The 22,585-nt window shown below is 51.6% G+C and overlaps 1 protein-coding gene across 1 annotated transcript in view; it reads left to right on the forward strand.

Annotated features, from left to right (window-relative positions):
- The window catches only part of LOC119963373 (ADP/ATP translocase 4-like), a 107,546-nt gene extending 85,935 nt beyond the window's left edge, over nt 1-21,611 (forward strand). Inside the window, exon 6 of the mRNA XM_038792407.1 lies at nt 21,399-21,611. Within this exon, the coding sequence (XP_038648335.1) occupies nt 21,399-21,590 (192 nt within the window). The 3' untranslated portion in view covers nt 21,591-21,611. The remainder of the gene's footprint in view (nt 1-21,398) is intronic.
- The last annotated feature ends 974 nt before the right edge of the window (nt 21,612-22,585 follow it).

Consider the following 22,585-nt stretch of genomic DNA (forward strand, 5'->3'; position numbering starts at 1 on the left):
ATTTCAACAATGACAGGGGATGTGGTAGAATGCTTGAAGGCACACTTCAGCCATTATGGCATTCCAGACATTGTTAAAAGTGATAATGGCCCTCAGTTCACGAATAAAGAATTCAGCCCCTTCACAAACGATTGGGAAATTCAACAATATGCACCATCTCTGAACAGCCCAAGTTGAATGAAAAGGCTTAGACGACAGTAAAAAATCACCAAAGAAACATCAAAAAATCTAGGACACTCCACTCTGGGTTGGATGTGAAGAACCGGGGAGTGGCGATTCTGGTGGGGAAAAATGTGTTGTTTGAGGCATCGGAGGTGGTGGCGGATAAGGGGGGTAGGTATGTTATGGTTAGGGGCAGGCTACAAGGAGAGAAGGTGGTACTGGCTAGTGTGTATGCCCCAAATTGGGACGATGCGGGCTTTATGAGGCGTATGTTGGGACGGATCCCGGATCTGGAGGCAGGAGGTCTGATCATAGGGGGGGACTTTAATACGGTGTTGGATCCTTCACTGGATCGATCCAGCTCTAGGACGGGTAGGAGGCCGGCGGCGGCCAAGGTACTGAGAGGGTTTATGGATCAGATGGGTGGAGTGGATCCATGGAGGTTTGTGAGGCCGAGGGCACGCGAGTACTCTTTCTTCTCCCACTTACATAGGGTCTACTCTCGGATAGATTTCTTCGTGGTGAGTAGGGGACTGATTCCGAGAGTAGAGGAGGCCGAGTATTCGGCCATCGCAATCTCCGACCACGCTCCGCATTGGATGGAGTTGGAGATGGGAGAGGTGCGGGACCAACGTCCGTTGTGTCGGTTGGATGTGGGGTTGTTGGCAGAGGAGGAGGTGTTTAGGAGGGTCCGGGCAAGTATTGAGGGGTACCTTGAGGTGAATGATACGGGGGAGGTTCAGGTGGGGATGGTCTGGGAAGCCCTGAAGGCAGTAATTCGTGGGGAGCTGATATCCATCCGAGCACACAGGGAGAGGAGCGAGAGGGATAGACTGGTGGGAAAGATGCTGGAGGTGGACAGGAGGTATGCAGAGGCACCAGAGGAGGGACTGTTGGGGGAGAGGCGCAGCTTGCAGGCTAAATTTGATTTGCTGACCACTAGAAAGGCGGAGGCCCAATGGAGGAAGGCACAAGGGCAGTGTACGAACATGGTGAAACGGCGAGTAGGATGCTGGCTCATCAGCTCCGCAAGCGGGATGCGGCTAAGGAGATTGCTGGAGTGAGAGACAAGAGTGAGAATGTGGTGCGGAAGGGGGTAGAGGTGAATGAGGTCTTCAAGGACTTTTACGGGGAACTGTACCGGTCGGAGCCAACGGGGGAGAGGGGGGGAATGGAGAGGTTCCTTGACAGGCTTTGTTTCCCGAAGGTGTAGGAGGAGAAGGTGGAGGGGCTGGGTGCGCCGATTGAGCTGGAGGAGCTAGTTAAGGGGATCGGGCAGATGCAGTCAGGGAAGGCACCGGGGCCGGATGGGTTCCCGGTGGAATTTTATAAAAAGTTTGTGGACCTAGTGGGCCCCTTGCTGGTGCGGACACTCAATGAAGCGTGGGAAGGGGGGACTTTGCCAACGACGATGTCGCGGGCGCTGATCTCGTTAATTTTAAAGAAGGACAAGGACCCCCAGCAGTGTGGTTCATACAGGCCCATATCTCTCCTCAACGTGGATGCTAAGGTGCTGGCAAAAATCCTGGCCACCAGGATAGAGGACTGTGTGCCAGGGGTTGTGCACGAGGACCAGACAGGTTTTGTGAAGGGAAGGCAGCTGAACACGAATGTGCGGAGATTGCTGAATGTCATCATGATGCCGGCGATTGAGGGGGAGGCAGAGATAGTGGTGGCGCTGGATGCGGAGAAGGCCTTCGATAGAGTGGAGTGGGGGTACCTATGGGAGGTGTTGGGGAGGTTTGGATTTGGTGAAGGGTTCATTAGATGGGTAAGGCTGCTATATGAGGCCCCGATGGCGTGCGTGGCCACGAATACGAGGAGGTCGGAGTACTTCCGGCTTTACCGAGGGACCAGGCAGGGTTGCCCCCTGTCCCCCTTGTTTGCACTGGCAATCGAGCCGCTGGCGATGGCGTTGAGGGATTCAGAGAGGTGGAGAGGCTTGGTGCGAGGTGGAGAGGAACATAGGGTGTCGTTGTATGCCGACGACCTGTTACTCTATGTGGCGGACCCGGTGGGAGGGATGCCGGGAGTGATGGAGTTGCTAGCTGAGTTTGGGACCTTTTCAGGTTATAAATTAAATTTAGGCAAGAGTGAGGTGTTTGTGGTGCACCCTGGAGACCAGGAGGAAGGAATTGGTAGGCTCCCGCTTAGGCGGGCAGGGGAGAGCTTTAGGTACCTGGGGGTGCAGGTGGCCAGGGACTGGGGGATTCTTCACAAGCATAACTTCACCAGACTTGTAGATCAGATGGAGGAGGAGTTCAAGAGGTGGGACATGCTGCCATTATCGTTGGCGGGGAGGGTACAGTCCGTCAAAATGACGGTGCTTCCGAGGTTCTTGTTCCTCTTTCAGTGCCTGCCCATCTTTATCCCCAGGGCCTTCTTTAGGAGAGTGACTAGCAGTATTTTGAGCTTTGTGTGGGCACATGGGACTCCGAGAGTGAAGAGGGTGTTCCTGGAGCGAGGGAGGGATAGAGGCGGGCTGGCGCTGCCCAACCTTCTGGGGTACTATTGGGCAGCCAATGTGTCAATGGTGCATAAATGGGTGATGGAGGGGGGAGGGGCGGCGTGGAAAAGAATGGAGATGGCGTCATGTAGAGGTACGAGCCTGGGTGCCATGGTAACGGCACCGTTGCCGCTCTCCCCTAAGAGGTTTACCACGAGCCCAGTGGTGGCGGCGACCCTAAGAATCTGGGGACAGTGGAGACGGCATCGGGGGGAAACAGGGGGCTCGATGGAGGCTCCACTGGGTGGCAACCATCGGTTCATCCCGGGGAACAAGGATGGAGGATTTAGGGGGTGGCAAAGGGCGGGCATCAGCAAATTGAGGGACCTGTTTATTGGCGGGAGGTTTGCGGGCCTGGGGGAACTGGCAGATAAATTTGGCCTTCCCCAAGGGAACATGTTCAGATACTTGCAGGTAAAGGCGTTTGCTAGGCGACAGGTAGAGGGATTCCCTCTGCTGCCGTCGCGGGGGAAGATGGACAGAGTGCTTTCGGGGGTGTGGGTCGGAGAGGGGAAGGTGTCTGACATCTATAAGGTAATGCAGGAGGTGGAGGAGTCGTCAATGGAGGAGCTGAAGGCTAAATGGGAGGAGGAACTCGGGGAGCAGATAGAGGACGGGACTTGGGCGGATGCCTTGGAGAGAGTCAACTCTTCCTCCTCATGTGCAAGGCTTAGTCTCATCCAATTTAAGGTGCTGCACCGGGCCCACATGTCCGGGACTAGGATGAGTAGGTTCTTTGGGGGTGAGGACAGGTGCACCAGATGTTCGGGGAGTCCAGCGAACCACGCCCATATGTTCTGGGCATGCCCAGCACTGGAAGAATTCTGGAAGGGGGTGGCGGGGACGGTGTCGAGGGTGGTTGGATCCAGGGTGGGGACTCGCGATTTTTGGAGTTGCAGTAGAGCCGGGAGTGCAGGAGGCAAAAGAGGCTGGTGTCCTGGCCTTTGCGTCCCTAGTAGCCCGATGAAGGATTCTGCTACAGTGGAAGGATGCAAGGCCCCCAAGTGTGGAGACCTGGATCAGTGACATGGCGGGATTTATAAAATTGGAACGGGTCAAATTTGCCCTGAGAGGATCAATACAAGGGTTCTATAAACAATGGCAGCCTTTTCTGGACTTCCTGGCTCAAAGATAGATAACTTGGTCAATAGCAGCAGCAACCCGGGGGGGGGGGGGGGGGGGGGGGTTCCTTATTGTAGTGTCTATTCTGTAACTTTATATTGTGTTAATTTGCGTTGTTGTTAAAATGCTGTGTTGTTCATGGAGGTGGGGCGAATGTTTATGATTGTTAATATTATTGTTATTTTTGGTATTTTACTATGGTGCGTTATTGTATAAATTCAAAATTTTTCAATAAATATTATTTCAAAAAAAAAAATCTAGGACAGATGTATAGAAGGCGATCTTTGAGCGGAGAAACACACTGTACACAAACTACTCTTCCAATAGAAAAAAAACTACTGAAGCCAGAAGTAGTAACAGGCGTGTGACTGAAAAAAATTAAGATGAATGGCAGAAAGCCAAATTTCATTTTCATAGGATTGTCAAACCATTGCAAGGGTTAAGCATTGAAGAATAAGTCAGGATATAAACCTTCAGTGCTCTCAACAGGAGTCAGCCTGCATGGCAACTTGGGACCAGTTGACACGTTGATCGTGTGTGATGGAAATGAACAACCAAATATACCACTGCGACAACAGACATATACAAACAACTAGAGAAGCTGTTCCTTCGCTGATTAGGAAGGTGGGATTCTACCAGCTGCACAAAGTACAGAAGAACCATCAGTCCCAGAGGTCCACCGGTCCCCAACAACAGAAATGGCACAATAACAACATTTACCACAATAAAATATGCCACAGGAACGACACTCCCCGGAGAAGGATAGCCAGGCAAACAACCAGTAACAATACATATGAATGAAAATGAAATGAAAAGCTCTTAGTGTCACAAGAAGGCTTCAAATGAAGTTACTGTGAAAAGCCCCTAGTCGCCACATTCCAGCACCTGTTCAGGGAGGCTGGTGCGGGAATTGAACCGTGCTGCTGGCCTGCCTTGGTCTGCTTTAAAAGCCAGCTCTTTAGCCCTGTGCTAAACCAGCCCCTGTGTACCAGTACCATGGGTACCAGTACAAGACCAACATGAGCTAACGACTCAGTATGCAATGCTTGCGCAGTGATTGACGAGAATAACAGTTTGTAATGAATATGTTGGAGTGTATCGGACGTTTTGGGTAATGCAGTTACACGTGTGTACATGCATATTGTCCTTGCATTAGGAACAGGTGAAATTTGATTACGCAATGCAATCATAACTACATGTCCTAGCTGGCATTCCATAGCCATGTGACCTCTGCCTTGAGGGACTCACAGCAGGCACGTATCTCCTGTTCAGTTCAATAAAGCCATCAGCCAAGAAAGATTGTAGTCTTTCGGCTGAAAACAAATAGGTAACCAGGCCATTTCAAAGGGCTGTTGAGGGTGAACCTCCTTGTTGAGAGTCTGGAGTCTCAGATCAGACAAGAACAACAAATTCCCTTCCCTAAAGGACCGGAGTTTTTATGTCAACCTGGTACATTTTTTATTCCAAATTTATTTCATTAATTGAATTTAAATTGCGCAGCTGCTGAGGTGAAATTGAAATTCATGTCTCTGGATCATTAGTCCAGGTGGATTACCAATCCAGTGACATAACCACAATACTATTGTTCATGTTTCTTTTCATGATGAATGCCAATACTTGGGACAGCTATTTGACAGATGTAGAGTGGGTGTACACATAATTGAAGGACTATTCAATACAAACACAGAGGGGGGTATATCTGGTGGTGGGAGTGTCTAAAATATTTTATTTTTATGCCATAGAGATTTACAGCACAGAAAGAGACCTTTTGGCCCATCCTGTTTGCACCGGCCATCAAGCACCCATTATAATCCCATTTTCCAGCACGTCTGTAGCTTTGTATGGTGCTTCAAATACTCATCTAAAAGCTTCTTAAATGTTTTGAAGATTCCCACCTCTACCACCCTTTAAGGCAGTGAGTTTCAGATTCCCACCACCCTCTGTGAAAAAGTTTTTTTCTCAACTCCCTTTGCTTAAATCTATGCGCCCTGGTTATTGACCACTACTAAGGGGTGTACCCTATGTCCCTCATAATTTTGATTTCCATCGGGTCCACTTTCAGCATTCTCTTCTCTGCTTTCACCTTCAGCCTCTCTCCCCCTGCTGCTGCCCTTGGCTCCTATCATTGCTCCCTGTCCTTAGCTCCTATCATTGCTCCCTGTCCTTAGCTTTCAGCCTTAGCTCTACTCCCAGTTCCTTCCTCCCAACCATTCACCACTCCCTGGCCTTTTTTCCCACCTTGTCAGCCACGCTTCCCACTTTCCCAGCCTTACATTCTGGGCATCTCGGCTTGCCATCCTGGCCTCCGGCTTTGCATTTCTGGCCACCCTCCTTGCCAGCCTGGCCTCCCGCATCGCTGTCTTCAGCTCCTGGTCTCTTGCCCTCGCCACCTGCCCTGCTGGCCTTGCCTCCCGCTTCCTGGTCTTACCTTCTGTAACCCTACGAGCCTCGCCTCACACCCTGCTAGCTTCTCCTTCTGTCACCTAACTTTGCCTCCCACCCTTTTACCACAGGCCTTGGAGGAGTATGTTCTTCCCCTGGCTGCTCATTTCACTGCTGCCTCTGCTGCTGGCTTCGCCAGTGATGAACTCCAACTGAAATATTTGACTCCATCTATTGGGAGTGCAGAATATCTGCATTGATCAACCTTTGCCTCTAGATGGAGCCCAGTCATTCTAACTACCTGTACAATGAGTATACTTTTATACTGTATGGTGCATTGAATTTTATATTTTGTTATTTTATTTTTCAAGTGTGTTAAGGGATTGTTTTATCAGTCTTTCACATTGACTTAATTGGCATGGGGCACGATTTAATGGAAAAGGTTCTAAAGGTGGTAGCGAGCGGAAACTGCCACGAGCTTCCCGACCATCGCCTGGCAAGGCTGTTACCATGTAATTGGTTCACTTAACAAGGCCCCATGGGCTTGACACCACAAATGACTGTCCCGCCCGCTGATTCACTGGGACCCTGCTCACCAACTCCTCACTGATGAAAGCAGTACTTAAACCGTTATGCAGTCAACCCACACAGCTCATAGCCATGCCACCCAGGAGTTCAGCCGCACATTCGGAAATGCCGGCCTGACCAGACTATTGGACACGGCTGAAATCCGATGGAATGCCCTGTTTCCCCCCGAGGGTCTCGGAAGGTCAGCCACAAGGCAACCAGTGCTGTTTGGGAGAGAGTGACAGTGGCCATCAGCTCAGGGAGCGTCACCATGAGGACTAGCTCCAGTGTCAGGCGTGTGGCACACTATGTCCCTTCTGTGTCCCCGCAGGAGATGCTGGCCCACGATAGATGGGAAAGGGCCCAGATGGGCAGCGGGGTGCCAGACACCAGAGTCCTCACCCCCTATGAGAAACGGGCCCTGGAGATCGCGGGGGTGGCTCTGTCACTGACATGGAGGTTGGCATATGGCACAGCAGTGAGGTTCCACCAGTCCTTACCCAGATGACCTGTCACATGTGAGTTGTTAATGCCATGCAGAATGACCCATCCCTCCCACTGACCACATGTCCATTCTTCCACAGAATACTCATCCGACGGTGCCAGCCCATCCAGGTGGTTTTCCCGTCTCCCATGAGTGCACCTCGGAGGAAAGCTCTGAAGGGACCATCCTCCGCCAGCGCAGAGACACACCTTGGTGTGCGACAGTAATCTTTTATCTTTATTATTGTCACAAGTAGGCTTACATTAACACTGCAGTGAAGTTACTGTGAAAAATCCCCTAGTTGCCACATTCCGGCGCCTGTTCGAGTACACAGAGAGAGAATTCAGAATGTCCAATTCACCTAACCTGCACACCTTTGGACTGGTGGGAGGAAACCGGAACGCCCGAAGAAAACCCAAGCAGACACGGGGAGAATGTACAGACTCCGCAGACAGTGACCCAAGCAGGAATCAAACTTGGGACCCTGGCGCTGTGATGCAACAGTGCTAACCACTGTGCTACCGTGGGGCCCATATAGTGAACAGGCTTCTGGAGTACATTCTGGTGAGCACCACACAGTTGCTCATGCAGGTGAAAGTGGGAATGCCCAAGCGAGATAGCAGTCGGAGGTCAGCTGGGTCCCAGTCAGATGCTGTGTCTCTGGACCAGGTTTACCCGACTTGATGCAGTCACTAGGGTGTGAGATTCAGAGAGGGACGACAGTGACACTCCAACAGGTCCATAGCGACTGGAGGAGTCCCAGAGGCTATGGGCAAAGGAGATGCCGTCAGCAATGCGTGTCACAAAGGCCTACACTTGGGTGGTGACCGTGGTGGGGAGTCTGGTGCACGACGTCAGCATAAGTGTGGAGGTGTCTTAAGGCGTGGCTCAGTCGGTGACTGCATGGCTGAGGGCATCAACAGCATTTCATAGTCACTGCAGGATGTGTCCAAGGAGGACTTTGATGAATTCCTGCAGAGCTGGGCATTGCCGAGGCCCTCCAGAGCATGTCCCGGCCACGGGGGGAGGTGTCCCAGTCTCAGGTAGGCATTGCCAAGGCCCTGCGGAACATGTCAGACTCGGGTGGGCATAGCTAAGGCGCTACGAAACATGTCCCAGTTGCAGATGGGCATTGCCAGGGCGCTCCAGAGCTTTTCTCAATCACAGAGGAGTATTGCAGAGGGCGCCAACACCGTGCTGCAGACATAGGGGCTGGCAGGGCCAGATGACGCAGGGTCAGCCGGCACCTCAATCCAGCTGCTCCTCTGTCCTGAGGAGCACCCCAGAGCCCTATGGGTACCATCCAGGAGGAGGGAGTGCCAAGGTGGAGCCACCCTACGAACTGGCGACGGCGTCCTCCAGCTTCCGTGAGACCTGACCACCTGATAACGGCGCCTCTCTTGAGTCAGCACCTGGAACAGGGTGGCACGATGGAGCATGTGCTGCCAATATTGGCTGGGTTCCAACGGCCCCAGCGCCCGCAGAGGATACCTGCCATGGGCATCCAAAGGCCATGGGACGCGGTAGGCAGCAGGCTGCCTCTTCTGCATTCTGGAGATATATCGAGGTGTAGTGGTAGAGCACGAGAGGCTAAGCAATTCGAGAATCACAGAGGACACAGGAAGACGGGGATTGGGGCGGGGGGTGGTGGTGGTGAGTGTGCGATGAGATGGGGGAAGGGGTGGGGGAAGGAGTTGGATTTTCATAACTTGCTGGTACCTGCAACTTATTTTTAATGATGCGAAGCCTAGCTCAGTGCACACATGGTGATCATGTGGCTCTTGGTATAGCTCAATGGTGTCATAAACCAAGTTCTTTATTAATGTCACAAGTAGGCTTACAGTAACACTGCAATGAAGTTACTGTGAAAATCCCCTATTCGCCAAACTACGGTGCCTGTTCGAGTACACTGAGGGAGAATTCAGAATGTCTAATTCACCTCACAAGTACGTCTTTCAGGACTTGTGGGAGGAAACCGGAGCACCCGGAGGAAACCCACACAGACAAGGGGAGAACGTGCAGACTTCGCACAGACAGTGACCCAAGCCAGATATTGAATCCAGGTCCCTGCTGCTGTGAAGCAACTGTGCTAATTTCTGTGCTACCGTGCTGCTTCCTTGTCTCTTAATGCCACCCTAAAGTAAAAATTGTTGGACAGCTGCAGTCTACTGTGCTATGACAGTTTGTAGGGAATCTAGCGCACCTGTTGCACATCAGCTGGATATTTATGAACAGAAATCCCTTGTGATTTATGAAAACTAGTACCTGATGTAGTGTTGCTGAAATCCTGCATGTTTACAGTTGATGGCACACACCTGCCAGCCAATCAGGAATGCAGGAAGTGTGGGTAGCCAGGAGGGTAGGTGAGGCCAGGATGGCGGGAGACTAATAACTATTGATGCAAACAGACAAAACTTTGTCTTAGTACACCACTAGGTGCAGGAAGAGGATTGGAAGCAGATAGTAGATTTTCTAAAGTCTTTTATAGATCTGTTACAACCTGACACAGCAACCTCACCCTGCAGAAGAATTGCCTCTCCTGAAACATCAAGAAAGCAGAGCCTCTGTCTGTCTGCAAACTCTATTGCATGAGTCGTAATTCCTCTGAACCTCCACCCAATGCATGTGCTAGGTCCAAAAAAGCATATTATTGTTGTCACGAATGGTCTAACTCTTCCAACACACCACCTCTCCCATCTTCATCTTACCAGTTAGAAAGAATGCAAAGTTAGAAAAACCTGAATCAACAGGTGTTTGCTCGAGTGAACTGAGAGCATTTGTAAATAAGTGAGGAGTTTTATTCATATAGGACAGCCACAAGTTTAAATATAGGTCTGAATTCTATTTTCTTCCTCTTTTCCACTTTCCTCCAGCGTCCTTTCTTAACATTTTTGAAAATAAGATTTTCCTTGTTTTAAAAATCCAAAGACCTCTTTAACAAATCAAATTAGAATGATAAAAACAAACACAGGGCCCAGTTTTAACTCCGCACGCTCCTGGCAGAACTAGGTCACAATGAAATTTAAAAATTTGGGTGCGATTGTCCGGAAATATTCCTCAGTGTGGAAGCGACAGGGAATTGCCACGAGCTTCCCGGAGCTCGGCCCAGCGAGTCCGGCAACACAATTCAATGTTATTTTTAAAAATAAATTTTGTGTACCTAATTCAATTTTTCCAATTAAGGGGCAATTTAGCACGGCCAATCCACCTAGCCTGCACCTCTTTGTGTTGTGGGGGCGAAACCCCGCAAACACGGGGACAATGTGCAATCTTGGCGCCGTGAGGCTGCAGGGCTAACCCACTGCGCCACCGTGCTGCCCCCCCCCCCCCCCCCCCAATTCAACATTTATTGACCCACTTAACGAGGCCTCATGGGCTTCTCGCTGCAAGTGAAATCTCCCCAGCTGATTTGCCGGGACCGCGCTCACCAGCCCCCGCTAACAAGGTCGAGCAGCACTTGCTCAGCCAACCACAGCCAGCTTGCAACAATGGCGCCGAGGAGACCAGCCCCAAGATTCCGCAAAGCAGATCTAGGGAGGCTGCTAGATGCCGTGGTGGCCAGTAGGGATGTCTCGTTCCCCTGAGGATCCAGGAGAGTCAGCCACAGGGCAGCCAGTGCTGCCTGGCATGAGGCGGCAGCAGCCGTGAGCTCCGGGACTGTGGCCAGGAGGACTGGCCTTCAGTGCCACAAAAAGTCAACGACTTAAACCAGGCAGCACAAGTGAGTAGACTTCAAAGCCCCCACCTCCGCAGAGGTGAGGAACCACCGGGCTCCGCCTGGAGGATCTGTCGAACATGACTTGTTATTGCTTAACTGATTGACCCATCCCTCGCACTGACCGCATGTCCATTCTCCCGCAAATCACCAAGATTCGGAAGTGTGTATTAACTTGCATGTGTACTAACAGCGATATCAGGTAACATTGTTAGATTTTGTTGTGTAAAACTATCGGGAGTATTGTGAACCAGAAAGTAGCTTAGGCTATACCCACTGTTCGAATCGCCGCCTTATTCCCCCTGTCCACAAATTTACGGTAGAGAAACAGAGATTAAGGTAGGAAAAGAGATACTAGTAGCAATGGCAGCAAAGGCAATGGAATACCTCAGGAACCCAAAGTCGCAGCGACCAGTAGAGCAGAGCAGTGTCCCATATGGGAAGAGGAATTACGGAAGTATTTGAAGGGGAAAGGATGGCCCCTTTGGCCCGAGTTTTGTTCAAATGAAGAGTAAGGTCCAGGAAGCACAAGTCAAACATGGTGGGACAGCCTAACCGAGGTACATAAAAAGAACGCAGAGAAAGTTCGTAAGCCGATGGCAATCGTGTCCTGTTGGCACAATTACGAGGCACAGAGGAGGTCGTGAGGACGCTCCACAGACAGCTAATTGAGAAAGACAAGAAGAATGAGGGAACTTTAGTGCATGTGAGAAAATTAATGAGCAACTCCAGGAACAGTTGGCAGCTAAAGACAAGGAGATGACTGATGTCAAACGGGCACACCAATCTTGTTTAGTTCACCTTAGCAGCTTTCAGACCCAGTACGATGAGGGCCACCAAGATACACAGTGCGCAATTTTGGTATGAGAAGAGACAGAACAGCAGGTAGAACAGCTAACGGGCAGCTTTACAAACACTCCATAGTTCCACAACGGAACAAAGACAGAGTTCAGTAGACCACACCAAATGGAGGCAACAAATATCAAGGTTACAGTCACTGCTTTCAGTGCAAAACGGATTTAGAGACACCTTTGGACTGAATTTAGATCAGGAGAATGGCCCCGATTGGCAAGAACTCAAGGAAACCACCCATAGATATGTAGAAGACACTGAGAATCAGAATAGAGCTCCCCAGGCCCTGAAAAGGAAAGCACACAGCCCTAAGAATCCAGTCACCACACAGCACAAGTCACAGAATCGCTAGGAGCCCAATTTTGTTTACACCACCCCACTAACCATCACACAACTGAGAAATGCGTGCGACAAAATAGAACCATTCCAACCCACAGCAGACCCGCATAATTTCTTTGAACGAGTAAGACAGCAAACGGTTAAGTAGGGTCTGGATGAACCGGAGGAAGTTTTTAAAAAAATTTTCATTGGAATTTTTTGAAAAATATATATCAACAGAACAATAATAAACACCACCCCCCCCCCCCCCCCCCCCCGGCACCCATAACAACGCATATAACAACCACCCCCCCCCCCCCCCCCAAACACAATAAACAACAAAATAAATTAACAATAAGCAAATTAACTTAAACACTATCGCCTCTGAGACCTCCCCCCGGGTTGCTGCTGCTGCTGACCTAGTTCCTTATCGTTGAGCCAGAAAGTCGATGAAAGTCTGCCACCTCCTAAAGAACCCTTGTACCGACCTCCTCAGGGCGAATTTGACCCTCTCCAGCTTAATGAATCCCGCCATGTCATTGATACAGGTCTCCACGCTCGGAGGTCTCGCATCTTTCCACTGCAGCAAGATCGTCCGCCGGGCTACTAGGGACGCAAAGGCCAAAACATCGGCCTCTTTCGCCTCCTGCACTCCCAGCTCCACCCCAACCCCAAATATCGCGAGTCCCCAGCCTGGCTTGTCCCTGGACCCTACCACCCTCGACACCGTCCTCGCCACCCCCTGCCAGAATCCCCCAGTGCCAGGCATGCCCAAAACATATGGGCATGGTTCACTGGGTTCCCCGAACACCTAATGAACCTGTCCTCGCACCCAGAAAACCTGCTCATCCTCGTCCCGGACATATGAGCCCTGTGCAGTACCTTGAACTGGATGAGGCTAAGCCTCGCACATGAAGAAGAGGAGTTCACCCTCTCCAGGGCGTCTGCCCATGTCCCCTCCTCAATCTGCTCCCCCAGCTCCACTTCCCACTTAGCCTTCAGCTCCTCTACCGACGCCTCCTGCATCACCTGGTAGATGTCAGACACCTTCCCATCCCCGACCCACACCCCCGAAAGCACCCTATCCCTTAACCCCCGCGGGGGCAGCGAAGGGAACCCCTCCACCTGCCGCCTAGCAAACGCCTTGACCTGAAGGTACCTGAACATATTCCCCGGGGGGGAGCTCAAACTTCTCCTCCAGTTCACCCAGGCTCGCAAACCTCCTGTCAATGAACAGGTCTCCCAACTTCCAAATGCCCGCCCTGTGCCACCCCAGGACCCCACGCCATCAATGTTCTCTGCGACAAACCGGTGGTTCCCCCGCAGCGGGGCCTCCACCGAGCCCCCCACTTCCCCCCTGTGTCACCTCCACTGCCCCCAAATTTTGAGGGCAGCTGCCACCACCGGGCCCATAGTGTACCTCGTTAGAGGGAGCGGCAACGGCGCCGTTACCAGTGCCTTCAGGTTCGTGCCTCCACAGGACGCCATCTCCATTCGTTTCCATGCTGCCCACTCCCCATCCATTACCGACTTACGTACCATCGAGACGTTAGCCGCCCAATAGTACCGAGAGAGGTTGGGCAGCGGCAGCCCCCCTCTATCCCTGCCCCGCTCCAAAAACACCCTCCGTACCCTCGGAGTCCCGTGCGCCCAAACAAATCCCAGAACGCTGCTGTTCACCCTCCTAAAAATGGCCCTCGGAATGAAAATGGGGAGGCACTGAAACAAAAACCTCAGGAGCACCGTCATTTTAACAGACTGTACTCTACCCGACAACGGCAGCATGTCCCACCTTTTCAATTCCTCCTCCATCTGCTCCACCAACCTAGTATAATTAAGCTTGTGCAGAGTCCCCCAGCTCCTAGCCACCTGAACCCCCAGGTACCTAAAACTCCTCACTGCCCTCTTTAGCGGGAGCCTACCAATCCCCTCCTCCTGATCTCCCGGGTGTACAACAAACAGCTCACTCTTGCCCAGGTTCAATTTATAGCCCGAGAAACTCCCAAACTCAGCAAGAATCTCCATCACCTCCGGCATTCCCCCCACCGGGTCTGCTACATACAGCAGCAAGTCGTCTGCATACAGCGACACTCGGTACCAGACCCCTCCACCTCCCCGACTCCCTGAGAGCCATGGCAAGAGGCTCAATTGCCAACGCAAAAAGGGGGACAGGGGGCACCCCTGCCTCGTCCCACGGTGGAGCCTGAAGTACTCGGACCTCCTCCCATTTGTCGCTACACTCGCCATCGGGGCCTCATACAGCAACCTCACCCATTTAATAAACCCCACCCCAAACCCAAACCTCTCCAACACCTCCCACAAGTACCCCCACTCAACCCTGTCAAAGGCCTTCTCCGCATCCAATGCCACCACAATCTCCGCCTCCTTTTGCCGCCGGCATCATTATCACATTTAGCAGCCTTCACACGTTAGTGTTCAGCTGCCTCCCCTTCACAAAACCCGTCTGATCTTCATGTATCACCCCCGGCACCCAGTCCTCTATTCTAGTGGCCAAGATCTTCGCCAGCAACTTGGCGTCCACATTCAGCAGTGAAATTGGCCTGTATGATCCGCACTGCAAGGGGTCCTTATCACGCTTCAGGATCAGGGAAATCAGCGCCCGAGACATCGTTGGGGGCAAAACACCCCCCTCCCATGCCTCGTTAAAGGTCCTAACCAACAGGGGGCCCAACAGGTCCGCATATTTCTTATAAAATTCAATCGGGAACCCATCCGGTCCTGGCCTCTTCCCCGACTGCATGTGACCAATCCCTCCGACCAGCTCCTCCAACTCGACCGGCGCCCCCAGTCCCTCCACCTGCTCCTCCCGCACCCCTGGAAATCGCAGCCCGTCCAAAAAGCTCTCCATTACCCCTCCCACCACCGGCACAGTTCCCTGTAGAAGTCCCTAAAGACCTCATTGACCTCTGCCCCCTGCCGCACCACATTCCCACCCCTATCCTTCACTCCACCAATCTCCCTAGCCGCGTCCCGCTTGCGAAGCTGATGCGCCAGCATCCTGCTCGCCTTCTCTCCATGCTCGTAGACCGCTCCCTGCGCCTTCCTCCACTGTGTCTCCGCCTTTCTGGTGGTCAATAAATCAAACTTGGCCTGCAGGCAACGCCGCTCCCCCAGCAATCCCTCCTCCGGGGCCTCCGCGTACCTCCTATCTACACTCAACAGCTCCCCCACCAGTCTCTTCCTCTCCCCCCTCTCCCTATGTGCTCGGATGGAGATCAGCTCCCCCCTAATCACTGCCTTCAGAGCCTCCCACACCATCCCCACCTGGACCTCCCCAGTATCATTGACCACGCGGTACCTCTCGATACATCCCTGGACCCTACTACTCACCTCCTCATCAGCCAACAACCCCACGTCCAGATGCCAAAGCGGGCGTTGGTCCCGCACCTCCCCCATCTCCAGATCCACCCAATGCGGAGCATGGTCCGAAATCGCAATAGCCGAATCCTTGGCCTCCTCCACCCTCGGGACCAGTCCCCTACTCAGAACAAAGAAATCAATGCGGGAATAAACCCTGTGCACATGGGAGAAAAAAGAGTACTCGCGAGCCCTCGGCCTCCCAAACCTCCAGGGATCCACTCCTCCCATCTGGTCCATAAACCCCCTCAACACTTTGGCTGCCGCCGGCCTCCTGCCTGTCCTTGAACTAGAACGATCTAGTAGGGGATCCAGCACCGTATTGAAGTTCTCCCCCCCCCCCCCCCCATGATCAAGCCCCCCACCTCCAGGCCAGGAATGCGGCCCAACATACGCCTCATGAAACCAGCATCATCCCAATTTGGGGCGTACACATTTACCAACACCACCCTCTTCCCCCTGCAGCTTACCGCTCACCATCACATATCTGCCGCCACCGCCTCAAACGCCACCCTCTTCCCCACCAGGATCGCCACCCCCCGGTTCTTCGAGTCGAGCCCTGAATGGAAAACCTGCCCCACCCACCCCTTCCTCAGACGGACCTGGTCCGCCACCTTCAGGTGGGTCTCCTGGAGCATGGCCACGTCCGCCTTCAGCCCCTCCAGATGCGAAAACACCCGGGCCCGCTTAACCGGCCCATTCAACCCCCTCACGTTCCACGTGATCAGCCGGATCGGGGGCACCCCGCCCCCCTCCCCCGTCGACTAGCCATAGTCCATCAACTGCTCGCCCCTGGCCAGCACCCATTCGGCCCGTTTCCCACGGCGATAGAACCTCACACCGCACTGCAACAATCCAAGGCGCTAGCTATTCTAAATTCCAACTATGCGTCCTACCCGAACTCTGCGCCCCACTCTTATTGGGACTCGACTTTCAATGCAATCTCAAGAGTCTCACTCTCAGCTTCGGCAGATCCCTACCCCCACTCACTATCTGCAGCCTAGCCACGCTGCGAATCTCCCCCCCCTCCTCTCTTTGCCAACCTCACTCCGGACTGTAAACCCGTAGCCACTCGCAGCAGGCGGTACAGCCTACAGGACACGGTGTTCATTCAATCCGAGGTCCAGAGGCGTGAGGGGATCATAGAGGCCAGTAACAGTCCCTGGAGATCTCAGGTGGTGGTCGTCAAGACCGGGTAAAAATTCCGCATGGTCATAGACTATAGTCAGACTATTAATCGGTTTACGCTCCTCGACACGTACCCCCTCCCCAGGATTGCAGACATGGTGAATCAGATCACCCAGTATCGGATTTTTTCCACGGTGGATCTGAAGTCTGCATACCACCAACTCCCAATCAGCCCGGGGGACCGCCACTTAACGGCGTTTGAGGCCGATGGCCGCCTCTTCCACTTCCTCCAGGTCCCCTTTGGCGTCACGAATGTGGTTTCGGTGTTCCAACGAGCAATGGACCGAATGGTGGACTAGTACGGCTGCGGGCCACGTTTCCGTACTTGGATAACGTCACCATCTGCGGCTGTGACCAGCAGGACCACGATGCCAACCTCAACCGATTTCTTCAGACGGCCCAGAAGCTTAACCTCACATACAACAAGGAGAAATGCGTTTTCCGCACAACCAGACTAGCCATCCTCGGCTGTGTCGTGGAAAACGGAGTCCTGGGTCCCGACCCGGACCGTATGCACCCCCTCTTAGAACTCCCTCTCCCTCATTGTCCCAAGGCCCTCAAACGGTGCTTGGGATTCTTTTCGTATTATGCCCAGTGGGTCTCTCAATATGCGGACAAAGCCCGCCCACTCTTTAAGGCCACACTTCTTCCCCTGTCAGCTGAGGCTCGCCAGGCCTTCAACTGCATCAAGGAGGACATCGCCACGGCTGCCATGCGGGCGGTGGATGAATCCGTCCCTTTCCAGGTTGAGAGCGATGCCTCAGAGTTAGCTGTTGCAGCCACACTAAATCAGGCAGGGAGACCAGTTGCATTTTTCTCCCGAACTCTCTCCGCTTCGGAACTTCGACACTCCTCAGTCAAAAAGGAAGCACAAGCCATTGTGGAGGCTATTCGTCACTGGAGGCACTACCTCGCAGGTAGAAGGTTCTCCCTCATCACCGACCAAAGATCGAATGCCTTCATGTTTGACAACTCGCAAAGGGGCAAAATTAAAAATGACAAAATTCTGAGGTGGAGGATTGAACTCTCCACCTACAAATACGATATGTATCGACCGGGGAAGCTCAACGAGCCCCCAGATGCTCTGTCCCGCGGGACATGTGCCAGCGCACAGAGCGACTGCTTAAAAGCCATCCACAATGACCTCTGCCACCCGGAGGTCACCCGGCTCGCCCACTACATTAAAGCCCGAAATCTGCCTTTCTCCACCGAGGAGGTAAAAGCCATCACCAGGGATTGCCCGATATGGGCGGAGTGCAAACCGCACTTCTACAGACCAGACAGGGCCCACCTGGTCAAGGCTTCTAGGCCCTTTGAACGCCTCGCTATCGATTTCAAAGGGCCACTCCCCTCCACTAACAGGAACGTGTAGTTCCTGAATGTCATAGACGAGTTCTCCCGTTTTCCCTTTGCTATCCCGTGGCCCGATATGACCTCCCACACAGGCATTAGGGTCCTGCATAGTATCTTTACCCTGTTTGGTTTCCCCAGCTATGTACACAGCGACCGGGGTTCGTCCTTTATGAGCGACGAGCTGCATCAGTACCTGCTGGGCAAGGGCATCGCCTCGAGCAGGACTACCAGCTATAACCCCAGGGGGAACGGGCAGGTGGAGAGGGAGAATGCGACGGTCTGGAAGACCGTCCTACTGACCCTCCAGTCCAGGAATCTCCCGATCTCCCATTGGCAAGAAGTCCTCCCCGACGCGCTCCACGCTATTAGGTCCCTCTTATGTACCGCTACCAACCAGACCCCTCACGAGCGGCTCTTTATTTTCTCCAGGGGCACTACCACGGGGGTTTCGCTCCCGGAATGGTTGAAGACACCGGGCCCAGTACTCCTCCGGAAGCACGTCAGCACGCACAAAACTGACCCACTCGTAGAGAAAGTGCTCCTACTGCATTCAAACCCCCAGTATGCCTTTGTAGAGTTCCCTGACAACTGTCAGGACACTGTATCCCTCCGGGACCTAGCACCTGCAGGATCCAACCCCCCCACTACCACCGCCGAGGTACCCTCACACTACATCCCACCCAACTCGCCTACCACGCCCCCGCACCTACCAGTTCGAACGGGTACGAAGCTCGGGCGGAATCACCCCCCCAGAGTCTGCCATCGTACCCCAACCGATGGTGCTCATCCAGCCACCAGAAGGGGCTGCAACCCCGGTGCTCCGCCGATCACAGCGGACAACTCTGCCACCGGACAGACTCAATCTGTAAGCCACCACCCCCGCCGGACTTTATTTTTTTTTACAGGGGGTGAATGTGGTGAATCAAAGTAGCATAATTCACACTGTATTACACATGTTGTACTATGTCTCTGTAAGCTCGGCACACGAGCAGTTGCGCTGCTCTGCCACTAGGGGGAGATGCACTGGGAGTGTACGGGAGTTTGTACTGGGCTCCACCCACGACTCCTCCCCCTAACTGGAAGTATAAAGGTTGATGCTGAGAGCCTGCCTGCCAGTTCATCTGGAGTTCATCTTGTCACAGGCAGGCTCTGTTGTAAGACGATTAAAACCACTGTTCACTTCTAACCACGTGTCGTGTGAATTGATGGTCTCATCACCGAGGCCCCATTTAGTCCCATTTCTTGAACTGATGAGCTCCACTCAGTGAAACTCCTTGGTGCAGGAGATTGGGATGCCATTTCTAAATGGCGTTCCTATCTCTCGACTCACAGAATTCCCAATTCACCTGTAAGAGAGTCCTCAGCATCACCATCTCTCGTGGGCAGGGCACCCCCAGCCCAGGCACAATGCCAGTCTTGTCACACCAGGTGGCACCAGCAGTGCCAAGGTGCCATCCAGCCCAAAGGCATCCACCTCGGGGCCTCCAATCCCCTGAGCTTGCCTCAAGTGCTGATCCGTCTGATCCCCATTCGTGGGACCAGTACTGAATGGCACTTACCTAAGGTCTCTTGAAGTGAAGGAGTTAGATCTCAAAGCCTTGGTACATCCACCGAGCTGCATATTAGAGTGAGACTAGATGCCTCCTCTAAATGTGCAGATTTGCCAAACATTGATCCTGCCCACAAAGGGCGGGATTCAGATTACGACGTCTAGGGAGATCCCATTAGGTCTTGCGAGGGGTGGCGATCTGGTAGATCCCAGAAGAGGCCTCTATCGACCATGCCATGCCCCCATTCGCCCGAATGGAGGTGTGCCACAGTTGGTAAATCGTGCCCAGTATTTATATGGCTGATCCAGTTCAGTTTCTGAATGATAAACCCCAGGAGTAAGTTATTGTGAAAATCTGAAATAATAAGTGCTGGAAATACTCAGCAGGTCTGACAACATCTGTGGAAAGGGAAACAGAGTTCGGGGGCGGGAATCTCTGACCCCATGCCAAGCCAGAGAATTGCCGGGCCGGGTGCAATTCACACAACGCCGATTCTCCGATCACCGGAACCCGGCGATTCTCCGCACCGGATGGCCCAAGTGGCCGCCGAGATAGGCGAGTCCCACCGGCACCAGTCACATGTGGTCTTACCCGGCGGGACCTTAGCGTACATCCTGCGGGGGGGCCTCCACCGTGGCCTAGCCTGTGATTGGGGTCTACTGATCGGCGGGCCGACTTCTCCTGGTGGGGGCCTCTTTTACTCCGCGCCAGGCCCCTGTACCATTACGCCAAGTTGGGTCGGGGCTGTCGCGGAGAAGGAACTTAGAGCGCATTCGTGAGTTCACACCGGTCACAGCGCGCATGCGCAGACCTGCGGTACCTGTTTAATGACGGTATCGGCAGCTGGAGCTGCGTGACTTGCTCCAGTGCCGTGCTGGGCCCCTGTAGGGGTCAGGATCGCTGCTCCTGGGGCCTGTTGACGCCGTTGTAAAACGCAACGGCATTTACAGCGGCGTCGACACTTAACCTCAGGATCAGAGAATCCCGCCCAACATTTCCAGTTGAATTTAACTCTTATTCAAGATATAATTGGGGCAGCACGGTGGCCTAGTGGTTAGCACAACCGCCTCACGGCGCTGAGGTCCCAGGTTCGATCCCGGCTCTGGGTCACTGTCTGTGTGGAGTTTGCACATTCTCCCCGTGTCTGCATGGGTTTCGCCCCCACAACCCAAAAATGTGCAGAGTAGGTGGATTGTCCACACTAAATTGCCCCTTAATTGGAAAAAATAATTGGGCACTCTAAATTTTTAAAAAAAAAGATATAATTTTTCAGTCAATGTTAACCCTGTGTCATAAAAGGAAATATCTTGCTATGATGGTGCATGAAGCACTGATACAGCCTGCAAATGTAAATTTATAAGCGTACTGCATAATTCAAATTCATCTCTTCAGTCAATTGATCAAAAGCATCATGTCTAAACCAAGGCTTTGTGAAGAGACTGAGGCATTAAATAAAACTTGAATTAAAAATATGAAAAGACAATTAATTCAGTGTATAAATTTAGTCATGTTATTATGAAGTATGTAATTTCTTAAATTTGTTGAACTGTTATTTGCCATTTTGAAATTTCAGTTAATGACAAGAAAAATGGCATTTGAAAAAAAAATTATTCTTATGGGAACCTGGGTCGATAAAGTAGCAACTATTGCATATCACAATGTAGCATCTTTCACGTTGTAGTTATATCTCTCGAGCATTTATTGAAAGTATTCATAACAAGTTTTCACTGAAATATATATTCTACATCAATATGTTGTAGGTAGATTGTGATACTAAAGTAGATACTGTAAATTTGAATCCTATGTTTTTTTAAACCACAGGGCGGTGAAGCAATTAGACAGTACACTGGAACATTCGACTGTTTCACAAAGATCTACAAGAATGAGGGAATTGCTGCTTTCTTCAGAGGAGCCTTTTCAAATATCTTGCGTGGCACTGGTGGTGCTTTAGTGCTTGTTTTCTATGATGAAATTAAGACACTGCTAATTATGCTGGAAGAGAAAATTTTGTAAAAAGTTCATTTCAGAATTCAAGTGTAAGTGTTCAGTGTTCTACATTTGCTTGAATGGATTTTTCCTTGGGCAATGCATTTTTATAATGAAAAAAAATTAATTTAAAAATCTTTACTTGCTCTTATTTTTAATTGGTACTTTTGTGCTTGGCCCTTAACTTTGACCCATAACAAGAACTTTGAATTTAAATTCCCTGTGCTATTTATCGTGTTCCTGCTGCTTAATTGAGCCCTGGAGATGACGAGGCATTCCAAAATGCTGACTGGTCATGGAAATTCATAGGTCAGGCATTCTGCCCTTCTAATTAGAGAATGGTACATATTGACAAGAGTCTCGAAGGTCCATAATTCTTCTAATGTATTTCCCTGTTGATGTTCCCTGATATTATTTATGCGAGTGTCTGTCAAAGCATTCTCTAATCGTATGCAGCTCTTAACTTCAATGTCTACAATATTTAGGAGAGATTCCTTGAGGTTTCAGTGAAACTGCCTAAATATCATGCCAGGCCACCACTTCAATATTAATAAATCCACTCAGGAGAATATGTTTTGAGAGTGCAATGTTTAATAGTTTTTAGTGGTGTGGATCAACATAGTATTCAGACAGGTTCCACCGTAATTACAAGATAGCTAAATAAAAATGGGTTTTAACACAAAAACAACCTCAATATCAATACAATGCACACAGTTAGCAACATTGTTTCTGTGGACCCATAACTTCAAATATTCGGGGCATTACACCTGGGGGCAGGGACGCACACCAAAAAACTTGGATACAACCACCCACAATTGCATAGAAATTACCAGCGCAGTTCAAACTTCTGTTGGGTATGTTCGCTGCACTAAGAATCATCCAAAACTCCAATTTAAATAGCAGACTCCTGACCCTGACTGTCTGCTCAGATGCCCATGCAATCCTGTGACTACTTCCCACTCTTCTGACCTCCCACAGGATCCCTCATCAACCCATGACCAACCCTCAACAGCCCTTCAAAC

Source organism: Scyliorhinus canicula, chromosome 3 (assembly GCF_902713615.1).
Source record: "Scyliorhinus canicula chromosome 3, sScyCan1.1, whole genome shotgun sequence".
In the NCBI taxonomy this organism is placed as follows: Eukaryota; Metazoa; Chordata; class Chondrichthyes; order Carcharhiniformes; family Scyliorhinidae; genus Scyliorhinus; species Scyliorhinus canicula.